General features: G+C 35.4%; 1 protein-coding gene across 1 annotated transcript in view; it reads right to left on the bottom strand.

Annotated features, from left to right (window-relative positions):
- Positions 1-2945: 2945 nt before the first annotated feature.
- Positions 2946-12637, bottom strand: part of LOC145983356 (long-chain-fatty-acid--CoA ligase 4-like) — a 37444-nt gene continuing 27752 nt past the window's right edge. The window contains exon 4 of the mRNA XM_083116494.1: positions 2946-10366. Coding sequence (XP_082972620.1) covers positions 10212-10366 — 155 coding nt within the window. The 3' untranslated portion in view covers positions 2946-10211. The remainder of the gene's footprint in view (positions 10367-12637) is intronic.

Raw genomic sequence — 12637 nt, 5'->3', positions numbered from 1 at the left:
GTGTTATCAACGGCTAATTTTATTATTGCCACCAAAGGAGCTGAAGTAACATGAATCGAGATTCAAAAATAATTTACAATCTTACTTCGTGCATGTTGTAGATCCCATCCATATTTTAAAACAAAGTCTGATTGCATAAGTTTGCAAGAATGTGAATTATTTTTTTGCAAGCAATGTAATCAAAAATAGAGTTGGGAAAAACAGCTTGGATACATGTGCGAACATGTAACAAAAAGTATTTTTGGGCCTTTTATACAGTATGTATAAACCTGACCTGCCTAACCTACTGACGTATGTATCCAATAGCAGAAATAACCTAAACTTGACGTACCTGTACTATTCACATATTTATTTCTGCTATAGATAGGATGCACACAAGTAGGTTAGGCAGCTCAGGTTTATACATACAAAAGGGCCAAAAAGGTTTTTGTTACATGTCAGCACATATCTCAAAGCAGGCACAGCTGTTGCTATCTACTCATCTAGCCAGTGTGTAAAATTCTAAAAACTGCATGACAATGGTGCTGCCCTCAATTTACACATTGTAACAATATCGCAGAATGAATTAGTTGAAACGTGAATATTTTTAGATAAGAGGCTGGGAACGTAACAACTTATATGGTGTAAGGTATTCTACACCCCTTCACTATACACAGGAAAGATAGAAAATTTTCTTTTTCAAAGAATAGGGTAAGTTTTGTGCAAAATTTAGGGGGGGGAGGTTATACTGTAAATGCAAAAGGTGAATATTTAGGCCAGAGCTTCACCAGGTGATGAGAATAGCATATGAAATTGCTATCACAACAGCCCTAAACCTGGCCTGCCTTACCTAACAAATGCATTTAGGAATGTAATACCCCTTCATACCTATATCGCGGGCATTGTAAAGTATTTACGAAAGAATTTTAATGCCAACAGCCCCAAATTTGAGCTGCCTAACTTAGCTAAGAAAGCATTTAGGTCTGTAATAATTTTTCATATCAACGTCAAGTGACATTAGCAGCAGCAGCAGTCCACAACGGAACACTTTGCAGTATTCTTCCACGTTATTTTATTTGTGCATGCTGGAAATGTTCACTGCAATAGTGGTACCCTTGTCCCTCTGTACCCCAAAAGAAAGTGAAATATCTTGCATTGTTTATGAAGATTTTGTTGTTTATGAACATTTTCAGTTGATTTTAGCTCTCGGAAATGTGTTATTGTGAAGTAAAGTACATTTGTTTCCTTAGCATATTACTTTACTGTGAAGCATAACAGCCCGAAGGCTTCACGCAAGTGAATATAGCACCCAAAACGACTTTCCACAAAAGCAGCTATAATTTTACGTAGTTAGGTTAGGATTGTTAGGTTTGGTACTGATAGTCATTTTCGGCGCGTTCTTTCGCTATTTTAATGTACATACAAACAATTTTTACCAACAAAAAACATCGAAAATACTTAGAAATTGAAGATTTTAACTTACGTGTGCCATTCTATGGTATCAAATATATCCTTTATTTGTGCTTTCCTAAAGCTGGAACCACTTTTACATTACATAAAACATTGAAATCTGTCCATTAAAAAAATTTCGACGTAATTCTTGAGGGGTACAGTGGGTAAACGGTCCCGCGATAGTCAGCCACGCTCGGCAGAACGATAAACTCCTACATGCTTGATTACGTTGCACGTAGAAATAGGAAATAAATTACACGGTACGTGAGTAATTCTGTTGTGTGTATATATAGTATATATTTTTAAATATATGTATGTTCACACACACCACTTTAATTTCACAATAAAAGTAACATACTTTTCGCACTAATCTGAAACTGACTTTGTTTCTAATCTTAGAGGAAGCAGAATTAATTACAGTAGGCTATATTTAATTTACTTAATGTTGGGAATTCTGTATTTTCGTCGTAAAAAAGACTACTGTTAAAAAAGTAAATATTAATACACTTACCTCTGCCTTTACAAAGACAATTGTCCCATGAAACGAAGCTCAAACCACGCTACTCATCTGTGTTTGGCTTCGTCGGTGTGCAGCATCGTTCAACTTCTTTCACGCAGTGGATGATGGGAATCGATGAGGCAGCTATCGCACGTAACTACGCCGAAAGATCCCTATGTAAGATGTAACGAGCGCCAAAAATGAAAGCACCACACAACGTTAAAGCAACCATGACAGGAAAACACTGAAGTATGTTATGTAAATGAGACTCCGTAACCTTTCAGAAACATGATTCTGACTTCATGTGCTGTATGGGTTCGTAGGAGAATTCAGCAAAAGACTGACAGGTAAATGGGACAAACTAGTATTTTTCTTACTCTATAACACCAGGCCCTTATATGTCTGCACAGACTAGGCCATAAATATATTAACTCTGGTATACAATCCTCCATACTCGTCACACCTTGTACCCTCTGATTACGCCTTGTTTGATAGCATGAGAGAGTCAATACCTGGCCAGAAATTCATCGATGCGGAGTCCTTAGAGGAGGCTGTCCGCTCTAGGAGTCATACCACTCCAAAAGACTCATTCCGTTGAGCACTTATGAAGCTTCCAGACAGATGTATTGGAGCAAGGGAAGATTACGTCCAGAGTGCCTAAAATCTCAGATCTCTGCTATGGTTGGTTGATTGATATGTTGTTTTAAGTCCACTTTATGCACAGTAAGGCTAATCGGGACTGGACCTAGTTTAAATTGGGATCCGAACCACTTGTGTCTCCACCGGGTATCGAACCTGGGATCCCTTGATTACAAGGCAACAACGATACCACTAGATCTCTGCTATGGGATCTTCACATACAAATCAGGAGTGTCTCATTCTGACCCAAGTAATGATAATAATAGCAGCATTCTTGTCACTAAGAGTGTTTATACTTTGTACAGAATTAAAAAATGATTATGTATTATGAAATAAGGACTTGAAATTTGAAAAAATAATAAAACAAAAATTTCACTTTTTTACTATTTCATTTATTGTGCATTTTGCCAACTGGCAACTGACACTTCAAAAACAAGTTCATGTTGAATGTGGTTCAACTGAAATGCTCAATTGTTCAAATAGACATCTAACATTTCGTATTTGGTAGTATGTTGTAGAAAACATACTTATTTTGCATTTGACATTAATTAACATATTGGAAAAGTGAGAGTCACTGGAGCACACACAACAAAAATCATTGACAAGACTTTGCAGGAAAACAAAATTCACAAAATTTTAAAGAAAGGAGAAAAAAAAAGTCTTTCTGAATGCATGATTTTGAATTTCTGTTCTACAGTAACCAGAAATCCGAGAAAATAAAGAAAACTACATTTAATCTACTATTTTGGCAAAGAAAAGACTATTCTAAACAAAATATTATGCTTTTCGTTAACTACCATTAAATTTCAGTGGGCTATCACAGACAAAGCCTGTTGTATTAAGAAGTGTGGTACAAAATTGGTAAAAGTCTAAAGGTGTTTCATAATTACAGTAAGATTACAATAATAATAAAAAAAAAGGTCTCAAGATAAATTACATCACCATCGATAATGATGAGCTAATAGATAATATGCGACACATACATACATACACACTCTCATTACAACAGCATACACATGAAAACATTGTGTGATGTTTAAGTATGATGCAAGCAATAACTGATGAGTTTCACATACAGTTTAAAAAGACAGTACTATGCACATAATTCCACATGTTAAAGCAATGCTTTATCTTAATAACAAATCACAGTTCATTCTTGAATACTTGCAAAGGAGCCAACTCACAGTCATCTTTCCATTTAAATTTTCCTTGCTGAGATGATCTAAAATGTCGCCAATCATTATAAAGAAAATATACAGTATTGAGTGAAGCACAAGCTTTGTGTGGATATTTATATATAGGACATATAAATAAGCCTCATTTACACAAACTCTCATGTGCCTTACTTATTATGCCAAACAAAACACACACGGTTCTCTTAAACTCTCAAAATTAAATTACTTGTTCACCCAATAAATTCCATACTTCTACATGCAACTCTTGAAATATTCACTTTACACCATTTCCTCCAGATTGCACAAATGCCAATAACAAAAAACAACGAATAATCTTCAACTTAACAACAGCATTCGAGATCCTTACACTTACATGACCATAAAAAGCACAACCAAGGTTCTTTTCTCATTTGTTTATAATATAATAATAATAATAATCATAATTTACCACTAACAAAAATATTTTCTGTGGAGAAATCTAGTTTCCTTCACTCATTAACATTACCGCTTGGGAGAAGAGTTCATGCACTAAATATGCTCACTCTTATGCATCACATGTAACTTATTTTAAGATATTCAAGAGCCATTCTCTGTAAAACAGTTAACACAAAGCTTAAAACACATGTTGAGGTATCCGTTATAAAATTAATATAAATCATTATCCAAAATTTAACAAAATAATTGAAACTGGCTTTGCATACAGATATAGTCAGTGATATCATGCAATCACGAATTTTTATAACATCATTAATTTACTAAAATAAGTTCATATATCATGACTCAAGTCACAATCCACTTCTCATTATGCAGACAAGGAAAAACTTATGCATATATTTAAATGCATTTATTCTACTAAAAATAATAACAGAAAATGAATTCCATATTTAATTAACTGAAATGTGTTTTAGTAGGCTGGTCAAATAATAAAAGAAAGAAATAACACATAGAATACTGATAAAGATTAAATAAATTGTAAATTCTAATACACTGAGTTCCGATTCAATTATAGGAGAATAAATCGCATAAAATTCTGGCATGAATGTTAAGCATGTAAGATGATTAATTCATAAGTTCAATGTCTCAAAACGTTAAACCATCAGACATTTCTTCCTTCAATGAAACACCACATGGCATCAAAGTCATGTACAGCATTGTCACATTATCTTATACCTACAACCAAGCTGAATCAATGTTGTAAACTATTGGTTTGAACTTAAGCAATAGCAACAGCTAATACATTCCTGGGATCTAGTTATCGTATAACATTTTTGCCAAATCATCTTGTTCTGAAAAATTGTGGAAGATTAAAGAAGAATACACCAACATTCTTATGTTTTGTGACAAAAGTAGATTTCACAATTAAATGATCATTGTGAACATACGAATATTTTGAAACGCAAGCTCTGATAAATTGATGTCATTCCACGGGAATACTCAATATTCAAATTTACAATTATTCTGAACATTTTAATATATAACTGGGTAGGAAGCATATGTCCATCCATACAAATATCCATTACAATGGGTAGGACACCACATATACATTTTAAATGATTATAGTGCATGTCTCCTCAACTAGTTTGCACAGGAACATGCCTGTGAGGTGCATCCATCCAACTTTTTGTCTGTATTTTTGAAAGATTGAAAAATTCACGATAAGTTTCCTCATGGTGGAAAAAAATTACTTCATTAATTGGAAAGTAAAATAATTCTCCTAACAGAAAAGAATGTGTGTAACATTGTGAATAATGAGGATGTAAGATAACTCATATTAATTTTCAAGCTGCAAAAAAATCATGCAATCACAATTCACACAGAAATTTCGGAACATTATTATAATTTATGCTTCAAAATGAATTCATTGAACATAATACAACAGTTCTCGAAGAAGTAGTACAACAGAGTACCATGAAACTATCAAGCAGTGATTACATCAGAAACTAGCATTTCCCTTTTACTCCTGAAGGATGATGGGTTTTAGATAGTTAACTTTTCATACGTTATTAGTGTTCTTAGTTTTATTATACTGTACTCAACGTGAAAAAGTAGGAATGTGACCTTTGAAATGAAAGCAAAACTTTATTATTAGTGGTAAAAAAAAGTGAGGCATGTCAACTTTATGAAAGGATTACATCTGAAATATTGCAATTAAATATTAAAATATTTTCTACAAGCTAATATTTGTAAAACATGATATTCTCTCAGTCTCCTGCTTTTCTATATCATGCAGAGGGGAAATTAACAGGAGCAGTTTAACAAGATCAATTGTTGCAATGTTTAATCATCAGTATCAGCTCTTCAACGACAACCTCTAGTAAAATGATGTTTTGTTCATTTCTTGTGGATTCTGGCAAGTTTCAAACTAAAGGAATGCCATTACCTAACACCATATTGTCCATTAAGAAATGCTGGGGCTGACCGATGTTCCTTCAATTTCCACTGACACTTTTCAGTAACATCTGAATCGAAAAGGGAAATTTTTACAAAATTGATTTGTGTTGCTTGTTCAAACATTTGAAACCCATTGTTGTGAGCCCTAAGAGTGGAGACACAAACATGGAATTTTATCCCCAACCCTTTCTCTTTTCTTTTTAGTAAAAAAGTGACAATATTGTTGTTACAAATTAAATTTTGAAAGAGAAAAAGATGTTTTCCAATCTACTCTACCAAACATCTGAATGCTGTATTGTTGTCCTGTTGTTTACATGATTTTGTGAGTTTCATCATGTGATAAAGTGATGGTTGATTGAATTGATGTTTTAAGTCCACTTTATGCACAGTAAGGCTAATTGGGACTGGACCTACAGTTTAAAGTGGGATCGGAACCACTATGTGCCTCCACCGGGAACCCTTGATTACCAGGCGACGACGCAACCACTGCGACATCAGGGGTGGAACATAAGAACACTGTTAAGAGGTTTCTACTCTGTATTTACTGTTCACATTTACCCATAAGCAGCCATAGGTAAAGGTAAAGTTTCCTGTGAATATAGCACCATGCCTTGAAGGCACGTTTAAGGTATGTGGGGGTAGGGTCCCACACATTCTCGATCTCTGTCACTTTGGAGGTGATATGATCAGCACCATGCTCCAAGCACCTTTACCAGGGTTGCCCCCAGGTACCCACTGATTTGATGCTGAGTGGGCCCAAGTTGGAAAAATTCCAACCTTAGATCACCCACCCTGGGAACTTAACATGGGTCTCACGTAGCAGTCAGACATCCTAGAGACTACCCCTGCTACAGGCTTAGCTGTAGGGATGTGCCGAAGCAGAAAATTTACCGATGCCGATAATTTTTGGAACCGATTCCGATACATAAGATTATTAAACAGAAATGGGATGTTATTTTCAGCATGACAAAAATAAATTTGCTATGTGAACCTTTAAGAACAACATGGATTCTCAAGAGATTTCACATTAGTACACAAGCAGTTATTTGAAATGCAAAACGAATTCCTGTTCTGCCAGATTCAACTTCAGAAACACTAGATTTGGAAGCACTTCAGGAAGTAACCTACCTTCTCTTATCGAAAATCTGTTCAGCAATACTGAACACTTGATCACTGAATACTGATGCAGCAGGTATGCCCAAGTATTATTTCAGCACTTGCCTCAGGTTTGAATATTCATTTTTGAATTTCCAATACAACAGCAGATTCTGGTTCAGCAATGTACTGTTTTATTTCCGATTTATAGTTAGGTTGACCCTCTGAATGAGAGTTTGCAATGATTTTATTACAAAAACTCTACAATAATGACGAATCATAACCAAATTTTCAAAAAATCTTACAAAACTAGAATATAAAACTTATTAGAAGGTAAAAAACTCTAGTATAATCTGTACCGGTTTAAATATCGGATTTTTGCCGATGCCAATCTGTCAATTTCTGCCGATTTTCATATATCTGTAATCGGCTTCAGCACATCCCTACTTAACTGTAAATATCGTAAGTAATCTTTTATCAGTCATTACCTTTCTTGTGATAAGTTCCTCTCGAGTTATCCAGTGGTTTTCATATTGGTCCAATTTTGTAACATTATTTTTTGTGGCTCAAAGCATGTTATACGAGGGTTGGATATTTAATAGTGGCAACACTGCTGTATGTACGCCATACAATGGAACTGGTGCTTCTTGCTAACACCACACGTTAGTTTGATACCTAACCTACCTCGCAGTAAATGGACTCTTCCTTCCCACACTAGGCGCATGCACAGTGACGAGAGGAATAGAGTATCAGTGGAGTTGGCGGTCTAAAGTTGTGTAGTCACAACGATGTTTTCGAAGCAGGAACAGCAGAGCTGGATAAAGATGAAATGTGCCTGTTGCCATACAGCACAACAGTGTCATCAAGATCTTCGCGAGGTGTGCAGGAATCTGCGTTGCCTGTAACCTACGTTGCGAAAGAAGAGGGGACACTTTCTGCTGAATCCTCCTATAATTTTGCAGGACAATGCTTGTGTGCATGTAGTACCAGTGGCTGATTTGTTAGCTCGATGGGGCTTGCAAGTGCTCTACCATCCCCCATACTCCTTTGACTTGAGCCCATGTGACTTTCATTTGATCCCTAAGATGAAGGGCATTTGCTTCCGAACTGCTCCAGATACACTTCAGGCAATAGACCGCTCCATTCGAAGCAACAACAGAAAGGTGCTGCTACAGGTAAACGACATCCATATCGCTGACAATGGTTGTACACAATGCTGGTGACTACATCAAAGAGCTGTAAAAGTTTCACAAAGGCATCTCTTATCATTAGTAATTAAATAGTTGCCACTATTAAATCTCCAACCCAGGTATAATGCACGGCATTATACTAATGGTATTCTTCAAACAAAATGGATATTTTTCTACTTTCATAGCAACTTATGCTTTCTGCAAAACTTTTGCAATGATAAACTTAAAGAGGGAAAAACTGCCCATGAAACCACATATCAAAGAAGGAATATATGTAAATAAAATTACAAAAAAAATCAGGAATGCATACATTTTGGTACTAGACCACTTGGTTTATTAGTTAGGCAAATTTCAAATTTATATTTGAAACAGCGCTTATGATATTTTTTCGACTTCCATAAAACAAGAAATTTAGCACTAATAGCCCAGCTAGGGATAAGTACTGTATGCTGTGCACACATTGCTCACAGATTATAAGTAAAGGTTGTGGGTGTAAATTAATGAAGACGATTGAAGATGTGCTTTTGTGCAAGGTTAGTGTTTCCAACTATAAAATGTAGCGCCATTATATAGTTAATTCTAGAATGATTGTACAAACAAACCTCAAACTTCAATAATTTTGGTTTACTTAGTGTGTTGGAAACTAGCCACCAATTATCTGTTTAGTGATTTATTTCTTCCTAAAGATAGTTCCATAAAATACTGATATTACATTGACCATTGGCTAACATTAACCTGCCACATGCTCAAGTAAATACTGCTGCAACCAAAATTGTATGATGAATGAATTGTTCATCATAATATGACATTTACAAGGGATAAAATGTACAATTGTGGGAACCTTACAATTATACAATGCCGAAGTAATACTTGTAAAATATTGTTGCTTTATACACTTTAAAAATGTTAGGAAACAAAGTTCTCTACATAAATAAGCCATAATTATGGGATGGGCAGTATATTTCTCTTACTTGAATTGAAAAATAAACTGAAATTTCAACTTAATGCCTACATTGCCACCATGACAGATTTTAGTACATTTTTCATGTACAAAAATATCCTCTCATCCAATTTAGTACACATATGTACAGAAATGTACATTTAGATATGGAAAATTTTTGCATACGACTGCGAGACACAAATACTCAGTAGAGAGAAGAAAAATACTCTATCTTATGCTTTGGTGGATTATAAATGATGCTACGTAATTTCGAACATAACACTTTTATCTGTGGTCATTCAAAGTGGAAAAGTATTTTAAAAAATGCATAAAATTGTTATTAAACTCATTACCTTGCTTCATGTCACATTCATATCCACTGCAAATCTTCAAGGTAAAAATAAATATGGACGTTTACCTTTAAAAAAAGAAAATCTACCAAAAAATACATTAGTGCCTACAGATTTATATAATACTTGTTCAAAAATACAAGTTAAAGCCACAAAAAAAAAGTTTCAAAATAATGAAACACATTAACAATTTCAAAGACTGGGCCAACACACAACATTTAATTATATACATAGTGCTGTCTTATATACACATTCACAATTCTTCAAAACTGTTTCATCATTTATGTACACTTTTTCTTTCTTTATCTAGTGCTCATCAAACACTTGGAAACCTAGTGTGGAGAGTTCTCTTTATTATCAAACCAGTGATAATGTCATAATGGATTATGCTTGTTTTATCTTATGATGGTTACCTTCAAATACAACTTGTCATTAACATCACAGCACTGCTCGAATAAGATACTACCAGTATGCTCTTTGACCTCCTACATCTGCTTGTAATCAAGAGGCATACATGCGATTTATCTCGTGTTGATATCTCTCTTGAATCACTTTTCTCTTCAGTTTGAAGGCTGCAGTGACAAGTCCCAAGTCAGGGGACCACACTTCTGAGCAAAGCTTCACTGCAGCAGGAATCTCGAACCTCAGCAATTTACCTGAATTATAAATGGAAATCTTAGCACCATTGCCAAAGCTTCGATTATTTATATAGCCAAAACATGCAAAATATGTAGAATAAATCACTGAAATACATAAAATATGTAAGTACTGAAAAAAAAACCTTCCTCTTTTTCTTTTCATGGTATTATATTTAAATATATGTAACTAAACAATACATTTCGATAACCACAATCAGATATATATGTACGTGGAGGGGGTATATTTTACTTCGTAGTGAAATAATGTTCTAGTGAAAAAGTATTCAAGGGGTAAAATAAACATAACAATACTGTGCAAATTACACAAAATCATTTGCTACTTTTCTCGCTGTGAAAATTTGCTTACCATTTCACACTTTTCTGACTTTCAAAATTTAATTACAACAATAAAAATGGCTAATGAACTCATGGAAATTATGATTAACAGTCATAAACATTCATGCTGTACTCTTGAATTTCCATGTGTTTCCTCAAAATTCCTTGTGTCTATGTGTACGTGTGCTTGCATTCACAGGCTCAACCAGAAAGTTTTTAAGGAGACCAGGCTGCTAAAAAAGGATTTTAAATGTCATTGTTGGTACAAAATTGAGCAAATGACTTTCTTTAAAAAGAAAATTAAGTCAAAGGAGGATTCTGACTTCCCATAACCCCCTTTGGTGCACCTACCATGCTCGTGTGTGTGGGTGTTTGTGTGCAAGTGTAGCAAATACATGTAGAAAATCTTAGGTGGAACCTGGCAAGATTTCCAGTCACCCAAAGTATTCGTCTAATACTTGTATTTGGTCATTTAGCATTGCTTTTCTATCTATTCAAATGCGACAGCGAGGACTAATCTTTATACTATTACTATAACGTTAGATGCAAATCACATTTAATTTTTGAAATTAAATCTTCATGCAGAATTCATGTACTTTCAGTAACAGATAATTAAAATTTCGGTTTTGTGAATATATACAGGGTGGTCCAAAAGTGCGGAAGGGGCCGAATAAAACCGAACTGTATGCGGTTATTGAAATTTTATGTGTGTACATGTAGTTTGGGGATGGGGAAAACCTACCGAACCGCTTTTGAAATATGGTCGCCATCTTGGATCAAGATCACTTTTTTTAAATGGGAACCTAGGCATGTGAAAATGAAATTACACTGGAAAAAGCTCACAAACACGATAATAGCACTCATTCTTGAAAAACTTTATTAGTGTTCATGCTACAGGGTATTAAGAAGTGATTTCAATGGTTTCTCTCATTGTTGCAGGTGCACTAAGAAATGGAGCTCACACAAGCAGAACGCATGGAAATCATCCTGATGTGTTGGGAAAGAAGCTCGAAAGTCATCGCGAGTTCAATCAGCACCATCCACAACGAGCTCCCATTGTTGACAGCACTGTTCGGAAAATGTTCGCTAAGTTCAGAGAGACTGGATCTATTGCAAACAGGCCCAAATCAGGTAGGCCTATGGTGGTATGGTGTGGCATATGGGAAACCCATGTGGTAGGACCTTTCTACATTGACGGTACCATCAATGCCGAGGATTATTTGAACTTACTGGATACACAAGTGTTTCCATCTCTCATGATCGAGGATGGCAGTTTCCCTGAGTTCTTTCAACATGACAGCGCTCCCCTGCATTTTGGTCACAATGTTAGGGACAATCTGAACATCCAGTTTCCCAATTGGATGATACGTTGCAGGGGGCCTGTGGAATGGCCACCACGCTCACTGGACCTGACCCCTCGATTTTTATCTGTGGGGCCACATGAAATCACTGGTCTATTTAGTAAAAATTCGTGATATGGAACATTTGAAAGACAGAATTGTCGAGTGCTGTGCAAGCATCACACCCAACATCTTATCGAAAGTCCATCAGGAATGGGTGAATTGACTCAATATGACACTGGCCTACAATGGTGGACACATTGAGCATATGCCCTAACATCCTGCAACAATGAGAGAAACCGTTGGAAACACTTTTTTAACACCCTGTAGCATGAACATGAATAAAGTTTTGCAAAATTGAATGCTACCATCGTGTTTGTGAACTTTTTTTCAGCGTAATTTCATGTGTCTCATGCCTAGGTTCCCATTTAAAAAAAGTGATCTCAATCCAAGATGGCGACCATATTTCAAAAGCTGTTCGGTAGGTTTTCCCCCATCCCCAAACTACATGTATACATATAAAATTTCAATAACTGCATGCATTTCGGTTTTATTCAGCCCATTCCGCACTTTTGGACAGTGCCTTTCAGTGTAGTCTTCCATGAAGCAGCGG

The sequence above is a fragment of the Lepisma saccharinum genome, unplaced genomic scaffold, assembly GCF_977018435.1.
Source record: "Lepisma saccharinum unplaced genomic scaffold, izLepSacc3.1 HAP1_SCAFFOLD_860, whole genome shotgun sequence".
NCBI lineage: Eukaryota > Metazoa > Arthropoda > Insecta > Zygentoma > Lepismatidae > Lepisma > Lepisma saccharinum.
Note: the sequence above shows the minus strand (reverse complement) of the source record. Positions and strands in the feature narration are given on the sequence as shown.